Consider the following 26,313-nt stretch of genomic DNA (forward strand, 5'->3'; position numbering starts at 1 on the left):
GAAGGAGGCACAGAGATGTCAAGTGAACTTTGTGTCTCTCTGTTATACTAAGAATACATCAGTACTCCAGGAATTGCAAAGTACTTTTCACAGAAATCTCTCCTTATAAATAAATAAATAGTACATGCTCAGAAATTCATTTGTTTAACCTCTGATGTATAGAAAACTTAGGGCAGCCCATAGGATTTGCTCGGCTGGATCAGACTATTGGGTCATTTAATTAAGCATCCCACATCAGAAAGGGATTAATATCTGATTCTTCAGAAAGTAACCTCCTCTGCCCATAAAATACCTAGTTTTTTTGGTTTCAGAGTAGCAGCCGTGTTAGTCTGTATCCGCAAAAAGAACAGGAGTACTCTAAGGTGCCACAAGTACTCCTAGTTTTTTGTGTGCAGTGCTTTATGTGGGTGTGGGATGGGGAATTCTTTCCTGATACAAACAGGTGATCATTTTATCCCCTGAGGCACGAGTTTTGATTTCTTTAAATTTATCTTTTCTCACAGTGATCATGAATTCATCCAGCCATCTTTCAAAAGCAGCTGTTAGACCAGGTTGTCACCCCTTTCTGCCTGCTTTGGCTGGGACAAAGCAGCTGAAAACAACTGAAGATTCCTTTGGTGTGAAGGGATCCTCAGGGGGCATAGAGCCTGCATATCTAGCTTTATGCCCTTCCCCTTCCTGGCTCCTGGCACAGTAGGCAATACTGGAGAAAAGAGGTATGGCAAGAGCGACTCTGTGCTCCAGCAATTCCTTGCTACCAAAATGTCTGTTAGAGCTGTGGACAGCCATAACTTTGAGCAGCCCTGAGGCATCTCTAATTTTTGCCAAAAACTGTTTTGGCCCCTGGCTGGCCCCAAGAACAAAGAGGTACAAAAATGACTTAGATCCAGTTTTACCCCACTCTCCACTTTCATCTGCACCAAACATTTCTCTGCCCCAGCTGAGATCTTGCTCATAGTGCTTGAGCTTTACTTATTATACTTACACTATATTTATAGCAGTAAATTCCACAGGTTGTCTGTATACTGTGTTGTGATGCTCTCCTCAGGGCAGCCCAGAACTATGAGCCATTGTGTTACCCCTCTGCCTTATCAAGAATGAGCTTTGCTAGAGATTACACTGTGTCAGCTTCCTGCCACATTAGTCTATCTGGTTCCCCTGCAAACTCCTCAAGACTCTGCCAGTCTAAACCTTGCTTTGCAAGTAGTAATCAGCAAACCCGAGTTCCCCAGAGATGTGTCTTTGTACTCTCCAGTACCTCTCACTGAGCACTCACAGAAATTACTAAGTTCACTGCCTCCGGAGAAACAGTATACAGTCAGGTTTCAGAATGGTAGCCGTGTTAGTCTGTATCAGCAAAAACAATGAGGAGTCCTTGTGGCACCTTACAGATTAACAAATTTATTTGGGCATAAGCTTTCGTGGGCTAAAACCCACTTCATCAGATGCATGGAGTGAAAAATACAGTAAGCAGTATATATATTACAGCACATGAAAAGATGGGAGTTGCCTTACCAAGTGGGGGAGGGGGGGGTCCGTGCTAACGAGGCCAATTCAGTCAAGGTGGAAGTGGCCTATTCTCAACAGTTGACAAGAAGGTGTGAATATCAACAGAGGGAAAATTACTTTTTGTAGTGACCCAGCCACTCCCAGTCTTTATTCAGGCCTAATTTGATGGTGTCCAGTTTGCAAATTAATTCCAGTTCTGCAGTTTCTCATTGAAGTCTGTTTTTTGAAGTTTTTTTCTTGAAGAATTGCCACTTTTAAGTCTGTTATTGAGTGACCAGGGAGATTGAAGTGCTCTCCTACTGGTTTTTGAATGTTACAATTCTTGATGTCTGATTTGTGTCCATTTATTCTTTTGTGTAGCGACTGTCTGGTTTGGCCAATGTACATGGCAGAGGGGCATTGCTGGCACATGATGGCATATATCACATTGGTAGATGTGCAAGTGAACGAGCCCCTGATGGTGTGGCTGATGTGGTTAGGTCCTATGATGGTGTCCCTTGAATAGATATGCGGACAGAGTTGGCAATGGGGTTTGTTGCAGGGATTCATTCCTGGGTTAGTGTTTTTGTTGTGTGGTGTGTAGTTGCTGGTGAGTATTTGCTTCCGATTGGGGGGCTGTCTGTAAGCGAGGAGTGGCCTGTGTCCCAGGGTCTGTTAGAGTGAGGGATCATCCTTCAAGATAGGTTGTAGATCCTTCATGATGCGCTGGAGAGGTTTTAGTTGGGGGCTGTAGGTGACGGCTAGTGGCGTTCCTGTTACTTTCTTTGTTGGGCCTGTCCTGTAGTAGGTGACTTCTGGGTACCCTTCTGGCTCTGTCAGTCTGTTTCTTCACTTCACCAGCTGGGTATTGTAGTTTTAAGAACGCTTGATAGAGATCCTGTTGGTGTTTGTCTCTGTCTGAGGGATTGGAGCAAATGCGGTTGTATCTTAGAGCTTAGCTGTAGACAATGGATTGTGTGATGTGGTCTGGATGAAAGCTGGAGGCATGTAGGTAAGTATAGTGGTCAGTCAGTTTCCAGTGGTGTATATGTGACCATCGCTTATTTGCACTGTAGTGTCCAGGAAGTGTATCTCTTGTGTGGACTGGTCCAGGCTGAGGTTGATGGTGGGGTGGAAATTGTTGAAATCCTGGTGGAATTCCTCAAGGGCCTCCTTCCTGTGGGTCCAGATGATGAAGATGTCATCAATGTAGTGCAAGTAGAGCAGGGGTGCTAGGGGACGAGAGCTGAGGAAGCGGCGTTCTAAGTCAGCCATAAAAATTTTGGCATACTGTGGGGCCATGCGGGTACCCATAGCAGTGCCGCTGACTTAAAGATATAAATTGTCCCCAAATCTGAAATAGTTGTGGGTGAGGACAAAGTTCAGCCACCAGGTTTGCCATGACATTATCGGGGATGCTGTTCCTGGTGGCTTGTAGTCCATCTTTGTGTGGAATGTTGGTGTAGAGAGCTTTTTTGTTAGTCTCTAAGGTGCCACAAGGACGACTCGTTGTTTCTACATCCATAGTGACTAGGGTGGTGTTTTCTGGAAGATCACCAATGGATTGTAGTTTCCTCAGGAATTCAGTGGTGTATACAGTCAGTTGGTTTAACTGAGGACTCACATTTAATTCAGTATAACAGCAGTAAGATGGTTTATAATAAACTTATTTATAATTTTACTAACAAAGAATAGACGTTTAAGTGATACTAAGCAGAGGTAAGAGAAACAGAAAATGGTTACAAACAAAACAAAAAAACACATGCTTTCCATCCAGTGTCTAAGTCTTAACTTTAGCAAGTTTGACAAAGTGGGAATGTTCTTAATGTTTTCTCTGAATACTGTATGGGTGCCTCAGTTTTCCCCTATGCATTTCTTAAGTATCTAGGTGGTGGGATAAGGGTGTGTGATTGTTGCAGAGCCCTAGAGGGCCAGTGTGAGCTGTCTGCACAGAGAATGGCTGACACCCTGTCTCCTGATGGCCTGGACCCCTCGCCCTGCAAGGTGCCAACTAAAGGTGTTGGAGAACAAAGAGATCAGGTGGCCTCCTTGCCCAGGAAAGAGACAAAGGCCAGAGGAGGGGCTGGAGGTAGATTCAATTTGGAGCTGGCTGGGGAAACGGATGGAGGCCCAGCACCGGGGACTGGGTTCCCTACCCCCCAAGATGGACCTGACTGAGGGGTCCTGTTGTCTGTACCTACAAGCTCTGTTTTGGACTGTATTCCTGTCGTCTAATAAATCTTCTGTTTTTCTGGCTGGCTGAGAGTCACGGTAAATCGCAGGAAGTGGGGGGTGCAGGGCCCTGACTCCCCTACATTCCGTGACAGCAAGCTATATTTTTCTCTAAAACAGTTTCTCACTTACAGCAGCTCCTGCCCTTCAGGCCAGGAGGATGACCCAATCTCATGCTCAGAGGGTGCTGTTCCCTGTATACCCTAAGTGATAGATAACTAAAGGGTTCTCTTCCTTTCTTTTCATAGTCCGGTAAGATTTTGAAAAATATTCTTTGAAAAGTAAACCCAGACAAAGTTCCTCTTCCCTGCTGGGTTGTAGACACCATGCTGTCTTCCTCATCCTTTGGTCAACTTTTTTTTCAATTGGCTTAATCACTTTGTTTACTTTAGATGTAATTGTACGTCCAGTGTCTCTGGCCTCACCTTGCTCAATTTACATTGGAGACACAGGCAAACAGCTGAAACAACTTTCCTTTGTCTAGGGCAGGATCGATTTATGCACTGTCTCCTAAACACATTTTAAGAATATATTTCCAACATGCATATTTTATTCTTTATCCACAACCCATACATACATCATGCATTGATATTCTTGCCCAGTGTGTCACCAATTTACATATGGTACCTTAGAAGATACCTTTTGGACACATATTATGACAACAAAAACAACGAGGAGTCCTTGTGGCACCTTAGAGACTAACAAATTTATTTGGGCATAAGCTTTCGTGGGCTAGAACCCACTTCATCAGATGCAGGAAGTGAAAAATACAGGAGCAGGTCTAAATACGTCACACTTGGTAAAGCAACCCCCATCCTTTCATGTATTTATACCTGCTCCTGTATTTGTCACTTCATGCAGCTGATGAAGTGGGTTCTATCCCACGAAAGCTGATGCCCAAATAAAATTGTTAGTCTCTAAGGTGCCACAAGGACTCCTCGTTGTTTTTGCTGATACAGACTAACATGGCTACCACTCTAAAACCTGTCACCATGCAAATTATGACAACAGTGTGTGTCAGGCCTGATATGAATTACAGTATAGTGGGCCCTCTGCCAGTGGGCATTGAGGGGCTCTTAGCATTTCATTTTATTTGTTCTAAATTTTCTCCCTTTTAATTTTGTTGAGCGTCTCCATGTTCTCATATTATGGGCCAGGCCAGCCTAAAAAGGAGAGAGACTGGTGAGTGTTCAGTATGATCTTCATAATTTTGAATGTCACCATGAAATCCCTTCCCCAACTCTTCTCCTTTCCAGGCTCCATAATTCTAGTTGTGACATGTTGATATGAAAGACGCTTCATATTCCAACTACTTTAATATTCCATGAAAAATGCCTTTGGAATAGGAATTTCTCCAACTATTCTTCTTCACTAATTTCTTCACAACTCAACTGCCCTCTTTAACTGCCCTCTCTGCCTTCTGTTTGCTAAAGAGCTTATATGCAGTGTTGTTGTAGCCGTGTTGGTTCAAAGATTAGGTATCTAAAAGGGTGTCATAAGGAGGAGGGAGAAAACTTGTTCACCTTAGCCTCTAAGGATAGAACAAGAAGCAATGGGCTTAAACTGCAGCAAGGGAGGTTTAGGTTGGACATTAGGAAAAAGTTCCTAACTGTCAGGGTGGTTAAGCACTGGAATAAATTGCCTAGGGAGGTTGTGGAATCTCCATCTCTGGAGATATTTAAGAGTAGGTTAGATAAATGTCTATCAGGGATGGTCTAGACAGTATTTGGTCCTGCCATGAGGGCAGGGGACTGGACTCAATGACCTCTCAAGGTCCCTTCCAGTCCTAGAATCTATGAATCTATGAGACAAGGTGGGTGAGGGAGTATCTTTAATTGGACCAACTTCTGTTGGTGAGAGAGACAAGTTCAGAGCTCTTCTTCAGGTCTGGGCAACATACTCAGAGTGTCACAGCTAAATACAAGGTGGAACAAATTGTTTAGCATAAGATTTTAGGGAACCATTCAAGGTTCTTACCCACGAAAGCTTATGCTCCCAATACATCTGTTAGTCTTAAAGGTGCCACAGGACCCTCTGTTGCTTATTCAAGGTAAAGTGACCCGTTAACACCCCTCCAGGAGGGAAAGGAAGTGGGAGGGGAAGGCAGCTGCAGAGGGGGGGAGTTGTTAGTGGGTTATAGATTGTTGTAATAAGCCATAAATCCATTTTCTTTATTCAGTCCGTGATTTGTGTCTAGCAAAGTTATGAATTTAAGTTTCCAACCTCATCTTTAGAAGGCGTTGTGCAGGTTTCCTTCTAGGAGGAGAACTGATAGGTCAGATATAAAGTGATCGCTTCACCCGGAGGTGAAGATGCTCTTTTTAATAAACTTGCCTACTCTTCCTGTGGTAGCAGTGTCACTTGCAAGGGGCTTACCTGCTCTGCTGCTGTCTGTCATGCCAGGTACTCCTTCCTCATTGTTGCCTGTTGTACCAGGTGTGTCATGAGGTTGGTTCCATGGTGATTTTAGTAAAACATGAGCAAATCAAAGAAGCTCAGCTGAGCTGATGGAGTTAAGAACAGGGAGCCAAACAGTTAAAGTATTTGGAAGAGTGTCATGAGCATGTTAAATAATAAAGAAATAGATACTCACATGAGCACAATATGCTTTCCCTCCCCTCCACCCCCCCGCTTAGTCTGCATGTTACTGGCTGGACACACTTGGCCTGGAGCCATAGGTGTAATGATGCTGTCTGTGGCAAGCTTCTCTCAGAGCCCTACGCAGAGCAGAAATCTAAGGGGCTTTTTGAGCTGAAATCTGAGCAGGAGTTAATGATGCTAAAAACAATCCTATCAATGGATTTTACTGCATAGCCACAACAAAGGGGAGTCAACAGCAGCACCACTCCTAAGGCCTGGTCCACACTAACCCCCCACTTCGAACTAAGGTACGCAAATTCAGCTGCGTTAATAACGTAGCTGAATTCGAAGTACCTTAGTTCGAACTTACCGCGGGTCCAGACGCGGCAGGCAGGCTCCCCCGTCGATGCCGCGTACTCCTCTCGCCAAGCTGGAGTACCGGCGTCGACGGCGAGCACTTCCGGGATCGATTTATCGCGTCTAGACAAGACGCGATAAATCGATCCCAGAAGATCGATTGCTTACGGCCGGACCAGGAAGTAAGTGTAGACCTGCCCTAAGAGAGTCCTGGTGGAGGAGAGGCTGGGAAGCTGTGCAGAGGGAATGCCAGAGGAGTGAAGGGAGTCCTTTTCTGCAGATCTTTGAATTTACTCAGTTTACAGGCCTCCTCTGTGAATTGCCACAATCGCCTCCTCATTGAGAGAAGGATCAGAAATGCTAAAGCAGCTGAGTTTCCTAATCCAGTTTTACCCTTCCGTGGGACTGTCTAAGGGAGGATGGCATCTAGCACTAAACCAGAGGGTGCACAAATCATGTCATCTGTTGGAAAAGCTTACTGCAACAGTGAGTGTAGCAGTGAGGAATTTCTGATTTATTTTGAGGATAACGTCTCTTGGATTTGAAGGAAACAACCTCCATGGAAGCAGGGCAGTTTCTGTGGGAGACGAATATGAGTGCTTCTCTGTGGTGGTTGTGGCAGGGACACTCACTGAGGTTCTGGATGTGCTTAGGGAGCTTGAGGCTAGTGCTTTACGCCTTTTTACCTCTCGCCTAATAAAATCTAGTGGGAACAAAATACATTCTATATATTTTATTGGACCCAGTGCTCTTAAAACTGTAGTCTAAAAATCAGTTTAACGAATACTTAAAACTCAGTTTTGTATGAATACAGTGTCCTCTTTTAATGAAGAAAATGATTAGATGCACTAGGACTGAGTTTGATCCCCTCTCTGTAAGTGGACATGGCCCATTAAAGTTAACCGTGTTGTGCCCACTTACATCACATCTCAGTTTGACCCAGTGAGTGGGAATATTGTAATTCCCACATCTCTGTGTTAAGTGTCTAAAGATATTTCGACACTTAACTCCCATTGAAATCAATGGGAATTAGGTGGCCAAATACCTTTTGAAGATCAGGGATTACATGCTTGTGTTTTTTCCCAAAACACATAAATAGAGGTGGACTCACACATATTGTCTTCCCATAAATCATTTCCCTGCCATTAATGTTATTCTCCGGATTAAAACAAAATAAACAAAGTACGCTGTAACTTTTTTAATGTTAAAATTTCTCCTATACATGGGGACCAACTAATTGCTTTCTGCTCCCCCATCCTCTTCTTAATACAGGGGCAAAGGACAACCCAGATTGTATAAAGCAGAATGCCAGTATGCATGTGCATGCTGACTGTTGGAGCTTTTGGTTGTTTTGAGCCTGATCCAGTAGGGTTACCATACGTCCGGATTTTCCTGGACATGTCTGGCTTTTTGGTCCTCAAATCCCCGTCTGGGAGGAATTTCCAAAAAGCCGAACATGTCCGGGAAAATAGGGAGGCATGGTAAGGGACCCCGAGTGCGAGTGGCTGCAGCAAAACTTACAACTCCCGCAATCTGCCAATCTGCCCCCGGCACAGAGGCGGCGGGCGGCATCCGAGCACGCAGCCGCCTCCTCCCCGGGATCCAACTTTCCCGGCTCCCGCCGCTCTCCACTGCGCGCCGGGGCCGAAGCAACTTCCCCAGCGCAGCAGCAGCCAGAGCCCAGGGGGCGGGAGGGAGATGGGGGAATGCGGGGTGCTCAGAGGAGGGGTGGAGTTGGGGCGGGGACTTTGGGGAAGGGGTTGGAATGGGGGCGGGGAAGGGGCGGAGTTGGGCCGGGGCCGGGGCCCCCATGGAGTGTCCTCTTTTTTCAGTGTTGAAATATGGTAACCCTATGATCCAGTGAGGTATTGAGTGCCTCTTGCAAAGTATGGAATGCATTCCGTTCGTATTATTTAGCACTTCACAGGATTTAGCTCTCTGACCAAGATCTTCAGAAGTGACTAAATATTTTGGGTGCCCAACTTTATAAAGGAGCCTGATTTTCAGAGGGTGCGTGGTCAGCACTTTCTGAAAATCAGGCCCCATTAAGAATTTCACATTGGGCACTTAAAATCACTAGCGACTTTTTACAGTTTTTTTCCTAAGGGTATGTCTACACTACGAGAGTAGTTCGATTTTACTTAAATCGAATATGTGGAATCGATATTGCAAAGTCGAACGTGTGTGTCCACACTAAGGACAGTAATTCGACTTTGTGAGTCCACACTAACGGGGCAAGCGTCGACATTGGAAGCGGTGCACTGTGGGCAGCTATCCCACAGTTCCCGCAGTCCCCGCTGCCCATTGGAATTCTGGGTCGAGCCCCCAATGCCTTCTGGGGAAAAAAATGTGTCGAGGGTGGTTTTGGGTAACTGTCGTCATCCAACCGTCACTCCCGCCCTCCCTCCCTGAAAGCGCTGGCGGGAAATCAGTTCGCGCACTTTTCTGGTCAGTGACAGCGCGGACGCCACAGCACTGCGAGCATGGATCCCGCTGCGACCATCGCTGCAGTTGTGGCCGTTGTCAACGCCTCGCAGCTTATCATCCACCTTTCCCAGAGGCAGATGCAGATAAATCAGGCGAGGAGGCTACGGCACCGCGGTGAGGGCCTGAAGTCTGAGAGTAGCACAGACCTGTCAGAAAGCACGGGACCCAGCGCCGAGGACATCACGGTGGCAATGGGTCATGTGGATGTTGTGGAACGGCGATTCTGGGCCCGGGAAACAAGCACGGACTGGTGGGACCGCATAGTGCTGCAGGTCTGGGATGAATCCCAGTGGCTGCGAAACTTTCGCATGCGGAAGGGGACTTTCATGGAACGTTGTGAGTTGCTCTCCCCTGCCCTGAAGCGCAATGACACCCGGATGCGAGCAGCCCTGACTGTCCAGAAGCGAGTGGCCATAGCCCTCTGGAAGCTTGCAACGCCAGACAGCTACCGGTCAGTCGCGAACCACTTTGGTGTGGGCAAATCTACCGTGGGGGTTGTTGTGATGCAAGTGGCCAACGCAATCGTTGAGGTACTGCTCTCAAAGGTAGTGACCCTGGGAAACGCGCAGGCCATCATAGATGGCTTCGCCGCAATGGGATTCCCAAACTGCGGTGGGGCTATAGATGGAACTCACATCCCTATCCTGGGACCGGACCACCAGGCCAGCCAGTACATCAACCGAAAGGGCTACTTTTCAATGGTGCTGCAAGCACTGGTGGACCATAGGGGACGTTTTACAAACATCAACGTCGGATGGCCGGGCAAGGTTCATGACGCTCGTGTTTTCAGGAACTCAGGTCTGTTTAGATGGCTGCAGGAAGGTATTTACTTCCCGGACCACAAAATAACTCTTGGGGATGTGGAGATGCCTATAGTGATCCTCGGGGACCCAGCCTACTCGCTAATGCCCTGGCTCATGAAGCCCTATACTGGCGTCCTGGACACTGAAAAAGAACTCTTCAACTACCGGCTGAGCAAGTGCAGAATGGTGGTGGAGTGTGCTTTTGGACGTCTCAAGGGGAGATGGAGAAGCTTACTGACTCGCTGTGATCTCAGCGAAACCAATATCCCCATTGTTATTGCAGCTCGCTGTGTGCTCCACAATCTCTGTGAGAGCAAGGGGGAGACCTTTATGGCGGGGTGGGAGATTGAGGCAAGTAGCCTGGCTTCTGATTACGCCCAGCCAGACAGCCGGGCGATTAGAAGAGCCCAGCGGGACGCGCTGTGCATCCGGGAGGCTTTGAAAGCTAGGTTCCTGAGTGAGCAGGGTAACCTGTGACTTTTCAGTTTGTGTACAGAGAAGCTGAACCTGCCCCCGTTTCTTTACCCAGTAAATGTTCACTATCCTCTCCAGTTACATACCCCGTTCCCCCCCCCCCTTCCAACACACGTTTAAAAATAAAATCACTTGAATTTTGTTAATGAACACCGTTTTCTTTATTACTGTTTTCGTGGGAAAGTGTTGAACCTGGGACGCAGACTGTGGTGGGGAGCGGGTGTAGTGTAGTGATGCAAATGACGCTTCCAAACTCCAGGAATGACAGGCTCCGCAGTGGTGGACTGGTGGTTTCAACGGACCCTGCCACCCCTCCTGTTCGGGACTCTATGTGTGTGGGGGCTATGTGACTTTGTGGCAGGGGGGAGGACGGTTACAGATCCCCTGCTGCGTGGCTCTGTGATCCAGGATAAGGACCGCCGCATAAGATCTGTAACTGCCCTCCCCCGCCACAAAGTCACATAGCCCCCCCCCCCCCCACACACACACACAGAACATGAAAACCACCTCCCAGACTGACCAGGGTAACTAGTGACTGCAATGTGTGTGTGCCCTGCTGCTGAACCTGCCCCCGCCTCTGTACCCTGGTAAAGGTGACTGTCCTGTCCAATTACCAACCCCCTTCCCCCCCTTCAGACAGACTCTCCTCTAAAGAACATGATGGAAACAGTAATTAACAGAAACGTATTTTTTATTAGCAACTACACATGAAACTGGGGGGTGAAACTTGGACGGGGGCTTGGCAATGCCAGTCCCTGCTGCCAGCAATCCGGCAAGCATGAACTCTGCCCCTGTCCAACCCCCTCGCGGCTGTCCCAGGGAAAGATCCCTGTATGCTGCCCCTCTCCCGCCTCCACCGCGTGGCTGTAAACCGCCGGTTACAGTTCTGTAAAGGAACGGGCAAGCAGTCCCAATACTAACATTCCCCTACCTAATTCAAAGCAGGTCACCATGAGCGACATCACCCTGATGAGGATCTCAGACACGGAAAAAGAAAGAATGCTTCGGGAAAGCCTGCAAAGACCAGGGCCGTATGCCTCCATGCTCTGCAGGGCAGTGATCCCGGAGTACTTGCTTGTCTCCTGGCGCGGAAATGTCTGCTATTACGAAGGACCCAATAAGGCCGCTCTCCCCAGGAACCTGATGCAAAGGCTTTCCAATTACCTCCAGGAGAGCTTCGTGGAGATGTCCATTGAGGATTTCAGCTCTATCCCCGGACATATAGACCGGATTTTACTGTAGCTGCACTGGCAGGGACTAAACAGTAGAGCGGCTTGGGCAGAACAATCATGCAAAACCGGACATTGTTAGATTTTTTTTCAATAGTTGCACTGCCCAGGACTGAAACATTAAGCGCCTAGGGCACACTAATCATGAGAAACCCATTGTTGTTATTGTTAATATTCCTGTTCTGTTAAAAATAAATGTTTAGATGTTTAAAACACTTACTGGATGATCCTTCCCCTGATTCTGTGTCCGGGTTAACGGCTGGGGACGGTTGGTAGGGGATCTCTGTAAGGGTGATGAAGAGATCCTGGCTGTCGGGGAAATCAGTGTTGTAAGCGCTGTCGACTGCCTCGTCCTCCTCATCTCCTTCCTCATCTTCCCCGTCCGCTAACATGTCCGAGGAACCGGCCGTTGACAATATCCCATCCTCAGAGTCCACGGTCAGTGGTGGGGTAGTGGTGGCGGCCGCACCTAGGATGGAATGCAGTGCCTCGTAGAAACGGGATGTCTGTGGCTGGGATCCGGAGCGTCCGTTTGCCACTTTGGTCTTCTGGTAGCCTTGTCTCAGCTCCTTGATTTTCACGCGGCACTGCGTTGCATCCCGGCTGTATCCTCTCTCTGCCATGGCTTTAGAGATCTTCTCGTAGATCTTTGCATTCCGTCTTTTGGAGCGCAGCTCGGAAAGCACGGACTCATCGCCCCACACAGCGATCAGATCCAAGACTTCCCGATCAGTCCATGCTGGGACCCTCTTTCTATTCTGAGATTGCACGGCCATCTCTGCTGGAGAGCTCTGCATCGTTGCCAGTGCTGCTGAGCTCGCCACGATGTCCAAACAGGAAATGAGATTCAAACTGCCCAGACAGGAAAAGGAATTCAAATTTTCCCGGGGCTTTTCCTGTGTGGCTGGTCAGAGCATCCGAGCTCGGACTGCTGTCCAGAGCGTCAACAGAGCGGTGCACTGTGGGATAGCTCCCGGAGCTATTAGCGTCGATTTCCATCCACACCTAGCCTAATTCGACATGGCCATGTTGAATTTAGTGCTACTCCCCTCGTTGGGGAGGAGTACAGAAGTCGAATTTAAGAGACCTCTATGTCGAACTAAATAGCTTCGTGGTGTGGACGGGTGCAGGGTTAATTCGATGTAACGGCGCTAAATTCGACATAAACTCCTAGTGTAGACCAGGCCTAAGAGTGTAAACAGCATGACTATGAAAAAAAAAAATTATATTAATCTCACTATATACATGTCCTTGATTACAGTACGCATCAAGAGCAAAATTCATCCCTGTGCAGAGTCCTAGCACAAAGCTTATGTAGTAGTTAAAACCACAAAATAATGCTTCAGTTAGACTTAACTAGTGTGTAGGTCTTGTGCTGGGTCTCAGTGCAAGGATGAATTTCACCCTGAATGCAGATTTTTTTTGTCACTGTAAACAATGCAAGTGTTACATGCAATCCAGAGTGATTTGAAACTACTGGAAGAAAGGCCATAGTGGTGTGGAGAACATGCTGCCAAAGTACTGGTTGGAAGCATTTCCGCACCGTCACCTGCCTTACTCTCTGCAAGTTCACATCTATTTCTTCTTATCTTTACAGAAAGTGCTGACAGGGGTAGATGATCTGCAGCAAGTGAAGGCCCTAGAGATGCGTGTGGACACGAGAGAGAACAGCTTGGGAAACTTTGGTGAGAAAACACTTCATCCTGTACTTAATCTCTCACCGTTTTATTTATTTTGGCGTGAAGGAGAAGCATGCTGAACATGAGGGGCTGATGGCTCAGAAAGCAGTGGAATGTATGAAATACAGTCTTGTTAGAGGTTTTCTTAAAACGCAGGCATCAGTCAGCATCTTATCAGCTTTTTACTGTGAAGAGCTGAATAGAACCATAAATATTATATGTAAATGGGATGAACAATACCAGTTCAATTTCAGATCCATTCAGTTTGCACTGCTTGTAACTGGGCGATAAGATTTAGCTGACTTTGTTTTTCTGGTGTCTCATGCCTGATTTTATGCTGCTAGGATGAATAATGCTACACTCAAAGGAAAATAAATAGGAAAATTCCAGTCTAGTTTAATTACCACTATTCCTGGATGTGATTGTTCAGAGACCTGTGAGCCAACTTCAAAATCACGAACTGCGGTAATCTTGAAGAGCTGCATTCAACACCCATAGTCTTTAAACTAGCGTGTGCAAGGTTTTCTGGTCCATTAAGGCTGCTTTATGCTATTGCAGGTGCACAAAACAGCCTAAACTCATCTTAACTGCCCAGTAGATTTTACTTGTAAATGGAAATCTTCTGGTGGCGATAGGTCCATCCTTTTGGCCCCTGATATAAAAGATGTCTGGGAGAAAGGGGGTACAGATAGGGGCATCTATGTTCCCTGGCTGGTGGAACAGCCCCCTGGGGCCATATGAAATGGGGTGAAAGGTAGTGCAATCCTGAGGCTGCTGATCAGATCAGGAGCTGCACAGTTCCAAGCTTTTTTGGCCACCTTTGCCTTCCCATTCATAGTCCTGCAAAATGCTCATCTTAGCCAGATCAGGCTGTCAGTCCCTTTATTCTTCAATCAATCTGTGGTAGCAGATGCAACAGAACTAATTTCCTCTTGTCCAGTTGTAATCATTGACAAGTCAAGTGACCAAGGTGGATCTATCTGCTATAGAGATTGGAAGATCTCCGCTCATGCTGGCCTGGTTTCTTTTGCATAGAGTCAGTCTGTATCTGCTTACAGTACTTAACTATCTCATCCAGTCCTGGTAAAAATGGCACGTCTAACTATGCTAGAGAATGGGCTTGAGAGAGATTCTATGTGCACCACAATTTTGATGAATGCTGTCAATACTTGTCACTTATCATTCTTCTCCCTGTAAATGTCAGTGGGCTTGAGAAGCAGGAAATAAGGTACTTTGAGAGAACTCCTTGTACAGGAAAGTTTACATTGAGCTTGTCAGCGCCCACCCCCCAATTCTTATTTAGCCCTTTCTTTCAGCAACATGCTGATTCTTATCATCACCAAAAACATCTCCTCCACCCTGTTCCAACACAGAAATTATGGTACGGTGGGATGGTCTCGCTCCCTGTACCCAGAGACCAACTCCAGGAAGTGGGTGGCAGGGTATTTTCACTCAAGGAACTCGTTCTCACTTGCAGTCCACCAAAGTCTGTGGATGGCCACCTTTAATATGCAAAGGCTGATCTTTTGAAGGAAGCCTTTTAATTTGGCAAAGATTTTAGATAGTGGGTTGAGAAGTAAGGTGGTACGAGAGTTGTGTTGATTTGTCCAGCCATTTTGCACCGTTTTCTTTGATAATTTTGATGCACAGGTCTTTTTATGACATGCACATGATAATTTAGTGTATAATTAAATCCATTTCCCTAACGGAGATGATGCATTGGGGGGACATGCAGGGTCATGTGCCCACCCAGATTTGCTGCTTGGCTTGTATTGAGCATGCACACACAGAGTGAACATGCTCAGTAACCCAGCTGAAGCAAGCTGCCCTCACTCTGCCCCTCCACTATCGGCAGGCACTGGTCGTCTCCCTAAGGAAATTTCCTTTTGCCATTTCCATTCTTTTCTTCTCCAAAGCTGAGCTTCCATTCCTCCATATTTTTCCATTGTATATGACCAGCCAGTTACAAGGCATACATCCTCCATGCCTTTTCTGGAGAGTGGTTGTTTTAAACCTGTAGCTCCTTCCATTGCCTGCTTCAGTCTTTATCTCTGCTGTCTGTTCTTCCTCATATGCTCATGCAAAAAAATGGATCTATTTATCAGATCTTCCCAATCATTCAGGCTAGAAAGAAAGAACAAAGAAAATTGTTTATTTACCATCTCACTGTTCTCTTTTCCTCTCTCATGTGTTCCCCTCAGGTCATAGTTCCCTTTCCCTCCTAGTACTGGAATAAATCTGTCACTCTCCAGTCCCTTCCGATAGACTTTTGCTAACTTTTCAGGATACAGTGCACTATCTCTGGGTTGCATGCAGACACTGTTTAGTCCAAGTCTACACGGAGAGCTGGCCTTTGGATCCTACAAATCCCATAGCTGTACGTCCCCACTGACTTTGAGTACTGCAAAATATCAAGCCAATCTGAACTGTAATTTTTCATAAGTAACTTTTTAGCCCTTTTCCTTCTGAAAAAACCCTGGAAAATGGCAATAGGTGGCTAGGTTGGAAAGTTTGCCACTTGGATTATTCTTAAATTTCACTGGTCATTCATTATCATCCTCAACATGACAGCTATCCGAGGCTGAGATTTTTTTCAGTTTATTCGTTTTTTGGACCTGTGGAATGGGGCTTGGGTTTATAGGGTTATCCCAGGACAATTTGTCTCTGTGGAAGGGGCAGTGCCACCTAGGCTGCCACTGAAGGTGCCAGACTCACTACAAATACCTGCTCAGCCAACTGCACTTGAACCACTTCTCTGTTGAGCAGCTATTGTGGCCTCTAGTAGCTAATCTGAGAGACAGAATAGACTAAGTAAGCGAGTCCTGCATGCTAAACCTGACCATGACATTGATTTTCTCTGTGACCTTAGTCAAGTCACTTAACCTCTCTGCTATATAAAGTCACCAGACTGTACATGGAAACCCTCCAGTAGCTAGGACCCTGGCAGCCCCCAAATCCACAATTTATATGGAGAATTTCCTCTTGAAAATTTTTAAGAGTTGTTAGCTATGTACAGACCCCAGCAGGAGTACTCAAGATCCACATCTCCCAGAGCACAAGGTTAGGCTGACCTAAAGGTCTCCCCTGTTATATAAAATTGGTCAGTTCAGTTTTGGGGGATGGAGGGCTTTAACAAATAATCCAGTTGACTTTTTCTCAAGTTGTCAGACCAGCCTTATGCACAGTAATATGATCCTGATGGAGAGGAGCTGGTTATATTTCTCAAAGAAAGGGTGTGTGGAAAGATGCAAAATGTTGTCACATGGACTATTTTAAAGTAATTATGGGCTTTATGCCAGCAGTTGAAAATTAAGCCCCATTATTGTTTCAGGTCATTGCTGAAGTCTCCGGTGATTTGTTTTCTATGTGTCTTGTTGAGTGGCAGGCAAAAAATTGAACTCTCCTGGCAAGTCTCTTTTCAAGGTCCACAGCATTTGGATTTACTTGTGCACTCTTCTTTAGCTGCACGTGGTGTTAGACTATTTTTTTCTATGTGTTACCCCTTCAGTTTTGATTGCTGACAGATCTGGAACTGTATTCATGACCAAGTTGTAGAAATCCCTGTTTAAAGTAATGGTGGATATATTCATCTAAGACATTACATGGCTTCTCTTATGCCTAGGTGATTTTAATCAAGTTGCCCACAATGCTGTGCATTCTGTTTCAATTGTTGCCTTCTGGCAGCCATTCTAAGTTGGATCCATTCTTGGATCTGTGCATAAGGAGTCAGGATCATTGAAACAATTAGACAGACAATGAATTCTTAACATCAATGAAGCAATTGTATATGTAGTAGTAAAACTTAAAGGGAGAGCCTGTAGTATTGGAGAGAGATGTTGTAAAATCCTAGTAAATAAGAATCTTGTTGGCAGAATTTTGCCCTGATGCACATGGAATGCTTTCTTTGTTAGTTCACTAAAGAGCCCATTAGAGTTAAACAGTTTAGAAGTTACCACAGCTTGCATTACCATCATATAGCTTGCGCCCAAGAGCAATAGAATTTCTGAGATGGAGGACTGGGTTAGAGGAAAGAAGTAAATAATTATCTGCTCAAAAAATCTTGGCTTGTGATTCTGACTATCACCCTTTCTACCTTCTTGAATCCCTTTTCCACACTAACCCTATATGCATGGAATAGAATGCCCTTCCCAAGCTAGTCTGCAAGGCCACTCCCCTCCCCTCATTCACATCCCTACTTAATACCCATTTCTACTATGATGCCCATAAGAAATGAGTCAAACACATTTATTAATATACTCTCATTTTAATACATTTTTTGCTTAATTATCCTGTGAACTAGCCTTTGCTGAGTAACTGATTAATTTTACTGGTGTACCCTAAGAAGAAGGATGGTCTTGTTAAGGCACTGGACTGGGATTGAAAAGATCTGTGTTGTGGTTTCTGCTCTGCCATTGACTTCCTTTGTGACCTTGAGCAAGTCATTTAATCTCTCTGCGCTTCAGTTCCCCATCTGTCAATTGGGGCTACCAATACTTCCTCTTCCCCACTCTTTGTCTGTCTTGTTTATTTAAAATATAAACTCTCTATAGTAGGGACTATCCCATATGTGTCTGTTCAATGTCTAGCATAATTGGCCCTGATCTTGGCTCTTCCAAGCCCCTGAACTGTTTTGTTACCTTCTTCCTTGCATCATGTCTGACATTAGACTGCTTGCTTTTCAGGGCAGGGATCATGTCTTATTTGTGCTGTGAGGGACATCTAACATGCTTTTTGTTGCTGTAAACTAAGAAGCAACAAGAGAATATAACTTAGTTTCACACAGTGCTTTACATATTTAAGTGCTCCAAAGACCCGTGCAAAATAATCAGATCAATATTTTCAGTGTGGTCTGCAGTGCCTGTATAGAAAAACACAGATGCCAATATGTGGATGATAGTAGCTCTCAAACAGCATTGGACATATCACATAAGTAGCTCATTTGTTGAGAGATGATTCATGGATGTGCTGGGGATGGGAGTATCCCAGGAGGCCCTGGTCAAAATTCTTCCATCAAATAGAAGGGAAAGTTGGAATGATTTCCTTTTTCTGGACTATTATCATTATGTATTATTTGTATTATCTTAATGCCTTGCCAGAGGTGGCTTATCCCTAGGGCTCACAAAAATACTTTTCAATAACATAACTGTTTAGCTTTACAATGGCCCATATGGCATCAAACTGATTATGCTTTTCTTATGGTTTGGAGAAAGGGTTCAGGCTGCAAAGTGACTGGAGGTTTGTACTGGGGAATTCCCCCTGTCTAGGGAAATTTCCGCTGGTGGAAAACTGGTGGAGGTAGAACCATACCAGGTCTGTTGCTCAACTCTACCAGCTTCTGTATCTGTCACTTAAATAGAATATTTGTTTTTGACAAATAAAAGGGATTCTAGTGTACTGTGTTATATAAAAAATGTCATACAACTATAGCATATAGTGAAACCAGGATGCCCACAGACACCATTTTAAAGTCTTTACTTCATCTGTGGTAACTAAAACAAGATACATTGGACTGAATTATAAGATCTAGAATTATTCAGAGATTAATAGAGATGGTGGCTGAGATACAGAATTTGTACCTGTATCCAAATTGCTCCAAGGTTTAGGGGAGTTTGGTTTTGTGGTTATGGTTCAGAACTGCCTCTAGAAATAAGTGAAAAGGAAAATGTTCCATGGGATCAGAGTGAAGAATTTCAAATAATTAAATAAAGGTTACTCATGATTATGAAACTTACAAAACCAAGCAGTAAACAATAGATTATATGCAGAAAATACATGAAAGTAGATAATAACAAAACAAAGGTAGGACTTTTGGGATCTTGGTCAATGCAATTATAGCTAAGGCTATGTTTTAGTTACGGGTATTTTTAGTAAAAGTCATGGACAAGTCACGGGCAGAAAATAAAAATTCACGGCCCGTGACCTGTCCATGACTTGTACTATATACCCCTGACTAAAACTTGCGGGGGGGGGAGGGGGTTCTGCGGGTGCTTGGGGGGGCTGCCCCGGGGCGCCATGGGTGCTCGGGGGTAGGGTGACCAGGTGTCCTGATTTTATAGGGACAGTCCCGATATTTGGGGTTGTCATAAATATAAAGGGAAGGGTAACGACCTTTATGTATGCAGTAGCATAAAATCCCTCCTGGCCAGATGTACTGAAGGGGGTTAAGAAGCTCAAATAACCTGATTGGCACCTGACCAAAAGGACCAATAAGGAAAGAAGATACTTTCAAATCTGGGGCGGGGGAGGTTTTGTTTGTGCTCTCTTTGTTTGTTCCCTCTCTGGACTGAGAGAGAGACCAGGCAGGTAAAACAGCTCCCGAAAACATACCTGAAATGATACATCTAAAATTACAGAAATTGTAAGTAAGGGCAAGGAAATGCATCAGATTATCTTTTGTTTTAGCTTGTGAATTTTCCCTATGCTAAGAGGGAGTTTTATTCCTGTTTTTTGTAACTTTGAAGCTGAGCCTAGAGGAGAATCCTCTGTGTTTAAATCTTTTTATTACCCTGTAAAGTTACCTTCCATCCTGATTTTGCAGGTGTGATTCTTTTACTTTTTCTTTAAATAAAGTTCTTCCTTTTAAGAACCTGTTTGATTTTCAGTGTCCTGAAGACAAAGGGTCTGGTTGGTACTCACATTATTCTCAAGCCTCCCCAGGAAAGGGGGTGAAGGGTGTTGGGGGGATATTTTGGGGGAACAGGGACTCCAAGTGACCCTTTTCCTGAATTTTTGTGTAAATTACTTGGTGGTGGCAGCAATACCATCCAAGGACAAGGAAAGGAATTGTACCTTGGGAAGTTTTAACCTAAGCTGGTAGAATACAAGCTTAGGGAGTCTTTCATGGGGGTCCCCACATCTGTACCCCAGAGTTCAGAGTGGGGATGGAACCCTGATAGGGGCTTTGTCTTATATAGCTCCTATTACTCCCCATCCCCATCCCGATTTTTCACACTTGCTGTCATAGAATCATAGAATATCAGGGTTGGAAGGGACCTCAGGAGGTCATCTAGTCCAACCCCCTGCTCAAAGCAGGACCAATTCCCAACTAAATCATCCCAGCCAGGGCTTTGTCAAGCCTGACCTTAAAAACCTTCTGCAGCGGCCAGTGTGGCTGGCCCGGGGACTGCCTGAGGAGCTTGGGCAGCTGTCTGGTCACCCTATCGGGGGGGGGAGCAGCCCAGGATCCCTGTTGGTGCTAGGGGTGTTGGCGGGACTGCAGGCTCCTTACCTGGCTCCTCATGGCTCCCCAGAAGCGGCAACATGTCCCTCCCTCAGCTCCTAGCTCCGCGCACTGCCTCCACCGCATGTGCCAACTCCGCAGCTCCCACTGGCCAGGAACTGTGGCCAGTGGGAGTTGCGGGGGCAGTAACGGTGGGCGGAGGCAGTGCACAGATCTAGGAGCTGAGAGGGAGGGACATGTTGCTGCTTCCAGGGAGCCCCCCAAGATAAGCATCACCCTGAGCCCCCTTCCACACTCACCCAAATTCCTGCTGCTGTGGGGAGGAGGGGGGCAGTGGCCTGAGACTGACCCAGCAGCGGCCAGTGCGGCTGGCCCTGGGGCTGCCCGAGCTCCTCAGGCAGTCCCCGGGCCAGCCGCACTGGCCGCTGCAGAAGTCCCGGAGGTCCCGGAAATTCATGGAATCCATGACTTCCATGACCTTCATGACAAACTCGCAGCCTTAATTATAACATGATGGGCTTGTGACAAATAAGATGGCACCTTTTGCTGCTTGGTTCAAGAATCACATTTAGAAAAATATACAGTAAGAGGATTTCAGTTTCTCAAATAAAGTATGACTTGGCTGTAAGAAGCATATGCTGCAATTCCATCACCAGTTATTATGCGGTAGGCAACAGCGTATAGAGAGAGATGTAGAAGAGAGAATCAAGAGCGAACTATAAAAAACATGGGGATATGTTGCACAGAGGGAGATAATGTAAAGCTTCCTTAACTCTTCAGAATAAGTCATTATTAGTCAATAAGGATATAGAATCAGACTGAGCAACACATGATCACCTCCAAGCAAACCTTCTGTTAATGTTTGTTCTTGTTGGGAATGATGCCACGTGGTGCTTTTCAGAGGGGAGTTTCAAAGGTTATAACTCTGAAACCACTGCAGCTAACATGCAAGTTTATAATGAGAGAATGCAGAGGCTGGAATGTTGCACAACTGAAATCTTGTCATTAACTTTTCAAACATAGTCTAGAGTGTTAGAAGTGGTCAAGAGGGGTAAGAAGTGCATCTGAAAAATCTGTGGGCTGCTTCAGCTTGTGAGGTCGGGCATGTTTCCTATGTTCTGCAACCAGTTCTACAAAACGATTCTTTATTCTGATCCTGCAGGTGCTTATCTCCCTAATCTAAGACAACTGAAATTGAACAACAGTTTACTTGTATCTGTGAGGTAAGAAAGAAACCATAATTGGAATAAACATGAGGAATATGACACCTTTTCTTTCCCTGTTTGGGTGGTAAAATGTTCATTTCTGCTGCCTTTATTCCCTCCCACCCCTTAAAAGCAGTGTAGGAAAATTCTATGTATGTCCAATAACCTACAGATTTAGGGCCAGGACCTCAGCTGGTATAAATCAGCATAGCTCCAGTGATATCAATGGTGTTACACTGGTATACCCTAACTGAGGATCTGGGGTGAAATCCTGGCCTCATTGATGTCAAAGGGAATTCTGTCATTGACTTCACTGGGGACAGGATTTCACCCCAGTCTGTAGTCAGATGGGTTATTGTGGTGGGGTATATAAGCCCCACACTGGGACTGAAGGAGTTAAGTAGCAAATCTGGCCCAAGGCAACCCCGCCCACCCCACCTGCAGAGCATGCTACAGCTGGAGGTGGGGCTTAAAAGGGAGCCAGACAGCTCAGCAAATGCCTGGCAGGGTAGGGAGAGAGACCTAACCTGAGAGCTCCTAAAGAAGGATGCTCCAGAAGCCTTTCCCTGGGAAAAAGAGCCTGCCTTCTGAGCCCAGAGGGGTGGAAGGTTTCGTTACTCTTTCTTCACTACCTTGTGTCAAACTATAAGACTTTGTTGGGAGAGTGGGCGGTAGGAAGTGGCCCAGGGAGGCAGCCTTAAGGCATTCCTGGGTGCTGGCCTCTTACAAGGTCCTGAGCTGGGGTCCAGTGGAGTGACTGGGCCAGGGCTGCCCTACCAACCACCGTTGTTATGAAGAGCATGAAAACCCTCACTTCCAGACTCGCCCTTGGGGAAGCAAGGGGAGGGTAGAGACTTTGAAAACACTGCAGCTGGGGCTGGATGCCCGTAGGGGGTCAACAGATAGACTGATGTTCCCCCCAGTTGTGAGGACGTGGGACCCAATATCTTCCTTGGAGCCTAATTAGTGACCTGACCAGAGTGTCAAGTCAACACCCACCAAAAGGCAGACCCCCAAGGGGCATGAGGCCTGGTCTACACTACGAGTTTAGGTCGACTTTAGCTGCGTTAAGTCGACTTAAGCCTGGACACGTTTACACGACGAAGCCCTTTCTTTCGACTTAAAGGGCCCTTTAAACCGGTTTCTTTACACCACCTCGACGAGGGGATTAGCGATAAAATCGGCCTTATGGGGGTCGGAATTGGGTAGTGAGGACGGAATTCGACATTAGTGGCCTCCGGGAGCTATCCCACAGTGCTTCATTGTGACCGCTCTGGACAGCACTCTCATCTCAGATGCACTGGCCAGGTAGACAGGAAAAGCCCCGCGAACGTTTGAATTTCATTTCCTGTTTGCTCAGCGTGGAGAGCACAGGTGACCATGCAGAGCTCATCAGCACAGGTAACCGTGATGGAGTCCCAGTCCCAGGATCGCAAAAGAGCTCCAGCCTGGACCGAACGGGAGGTACGGGATCTGATCGCCATCTGGGGAGATGAAGCAGTGCTGGCCGAACTCCGAAACAGTAAAAGAAATGGCAAAACATTAGAAAAGATCTCCAAGGCCATGAAGGACAGAGGCCATAACAGGGACGCACAGCAGTGCCGCGTGAAAATTAAGGAGCTAAGGCAAGCCTACCACAAAGCCAGAGACGCAAACGGAAGGTCCGGGGCTGAGCCGCAAACATGCCGCTACTACGAGGAGCTGCATGCCATTCTAGGGGGTGCAGCCACCAGTAGCCCAAGCGTGTGCTATCAGTCCCTCTCTGGAGACAGGGAAGCGGGTTCGGCGGACGAGGAAGATGAGGATGGAGAGAACATCATAGATAGCTCACAGCAGCAAGGAAGCGGAGAAACCAGTTTCCCCAACAGCCAGGATATGTTTGTCACCCTGGACCTGGAACCAGTAACCCCCGAACTCACCCAAGACCCTGTGGGCACACAGGGGACCTCTGGTGAGTGTACCTTTGTAAATATTACACATGGTTTAAAAACAAGCGTGTTTAATGATTAATGATTAATTTGCCCTGGCAATCGCGGCCAGTACAGCTACTGGAAAAGTCTGTTAACGTGTATGGGGATGGAGCGGAAATCCTCCAGGGACATCTCCAGAAAGCTCTCCTTCATGTACTCCCAAAGCCTTTGCAAAAGGTTTCTGGGGAGGGCTGCCTTATCCCGTCCGCCATGGTAGGACACTTTACCACGCCAGGCCAGTAGCACGTAGTCTGGAATCATTGCATAACAAAGCATGGCAGCGTATGGTCCCGGTGTTTGCTGGCATGCAGACAACATCCATTCCTTATCGCTCTTTGTTATCCTCAGGAGAGTGATATCATTCACGGTCACCTGGTTGAAATGGGGCGATTTTATTAAGGGGACATTCAGAGGTGCCCCTTCCTGCTCTGCTGAACAGAAATATTCCCCGCTGTTAACCACGCGGTGGGGGGGAGGGGTGAAGTGTCCAACCCAGAGAATTGGGTGTGTGGGGGAGGGGAGTTAGTTGGGTTTGTGCTGCATGTTAAACCTTAAACCTCAGCCCCTCCTTTTACATTGCAAACCCATTTTAAATGGCCAACCCAACGGGTGCTTGGTATGGTTAATGAGAGCAGTACTGTTTTAAACCATCCCCACTTGTTAACAAGGTTAAAAAAGCCCAAAGACTGTGTCTTACCATGGCTGCCTGCAAGCTGAAATCTGTGGCCTGGCACTGCGTGAGTGATCTCTCACACCAAACCGGCAGTCCCTCAATATAAGAGGAAAAATGCGACCTTGTAACGAAAGCACATGTGCTGTGTGATGTGAACAGCAAAATCTAACGTGAAAGAGTGTACCCATTGTTCTCAAAAATGTATCTTTTTTAAACAACTCTCCCTTCTCCTCCACCAGCTGCAAATGTTTCACCTTCACAGAGGCTAGTGAATATTCGAAGAAGGAAGCGAAGGACACGTGACGAAATGTTCACTGAACTACAGACTGCCTCCCACGCTGACAGAGCACAGCAGAATGCGTGGAGGCAGTCAATGACTGATTTTAAAAAAGCCCAATATGAGCGAGAGGAGAGGTGGCGGGCTGAAGAGGAGAAGTCGCGGGCTGAAGAGCAGAGGTTGCGTGCTGAAACACGGGCTGAAGAGGAGAAGTGGCGTCAGCTTGTACTCAGAAAGCAAGAGTCGATGCTCCGGCTGCTGGAGCATCAAAGTGATATGCTCCTGCGTATGGTTGAGCTGCAGGAAAGGCAGCAGGAGCAGAGACCGCCGCTACAGCCCCTCTGTAACCAACAGCAGGAGCAGAGACCGCCGCTACAGCCCCTCTGTAACCACCAGCCCTCCTCCCCAAGTCCCATTGCCTCCTCACCCAGACGCCCAAGAACACGGTGGGGGGGCCTCCGGCCACCCAATCACTCCACCCTAGATGATTTCCACAGCAATAAGTTTTAAAGTTTTAAAGTGCAGTGTGTCCTTTTCCTTCCCTCCTCCCCCACCCATCCCGGGCTACCTTTGCAATTATCCCCCTAGTTGTGTGCTGCTTCCCTCCTCCCCCACCCATCCCGGGCTACCTTTGCAATTATCCCCCTAGTTGTGTGCTCAATTAATAAAGAATGCATGAATGTGAAGTAACAATGACTTTATTGCCTCTGCAAGTGGTGCTTGAAGAGGGGAGGGGAGGGGAGGTTGGGGTGCTTGGTTTACAGGGTAGTAGAGTTAACCGGGTGCGTGGGGGGGGGGCTGCGATTTCATCAAGGAGAAACAAACAGAAGTTTCACACCATATCCTGCCCAGTCACAAAACTAGTTTTCAAAGCCTCTCTGATGCGCACCGCGCCCTGCTGTGCTGCTCTAACCGACCTGGTGTCTGGCTGCGCGTAATCAGCGGCCAGGCGATTTGCCTCTACCTCCCACCCCGCCATAAATGTCTCCCCCTTACTCTCACAGATATTGTGGAGCGCACAGCAAGTAGCAATAACAATGGGGATATTCTTTTCGCTGAGGTCACAGCGAGTCAGTAAGCTGCGCCAGCGCGCTTTTAAACGCCCAAATGCACATTCCACCACCATTCGGCACTTGCTCAGCCTGTAGTTGAACAGGTCCTGACTCCTGTCCAGGCTGCCTGTGTATGGCTTCATGAGCCATGGCATTAAGGGGTAGGCTGGGTCCCCAAGGATCACGATAGGCATTTCAACATCCCCAATGGTTATTTTCTGGTCCGGGAAGAAAGTCCCTTCCTCCAGCTTTCGAAACAGAAGAGAGTGCCTGAAGACGCGAGCATCATGTACCCTTCCCGGCCAGCCCACGTTGATGTCGGTGAAACGTCCCTTGTGATCCACCAGGGCTTGCAGCAGCATTGAAAAGTACCCCTTGCGGTTTATGTACTCGGTGGCTTGGTGCGCCGGTGCCAAGATAGGGATATGGGTTCCGTCTATCGCCCCACCACAGTTTGGGAATCCCATTGCAGCAAAGCCATCCACTATGTCCTGCACGTTTCCCAGAGTCACTACCCTTGATATCACCAGGCCTCTCATTGCCCTGGCAACTTGGATCACAGCAGCCCCCACAGTAGATTTGCCCACTCCAAATTGATTCCCGACTGACCGGTAGCTGTCTGGCGTT

The 26,313-nt window shown here is 46.8% G+C and overlaps 1 protein-coding gene across 1 annotated transcript in view; it reads left to right on the forward strand.

Moving 5' to 3' along the window:
* LRRC56 (leucine rich repeat containing 56) overlaps nucleotides 1-26,313 on the forward strand; it is a 102,585-nt gene that overhangs the window by 12,558 nt on the left and 63,714 nt on the right. The window contains exons 2-3 of the mRNA XM_065404531.1: nucleotides 13,248-13,335; nucleotides 21,672-21,732. Coding sequence (XP_065260603.1) covers nucleotides 13,248-13,335; nucleotides 21,672-21,732 — 149 coding nt within the window. The remainder of the gene's footprint in view (nucleotides 1-13,247; nucleotides 13,336-21,671; nucleotides 21,733-26,313) is intronic.

Source organism: Emys orbicularis, chromosome 4 (genome assembly GCF_028017835.1).
Source record: "Emys orbicularis isolate rEmyOrb1 chromosome 4, rEmyOrb1.hap1, whole genome shotgun sequence".
NCBI lineage: Eukaryota > Metazoa > Chordata > Testudines > Emydidae > Emys > Emys orbicularis.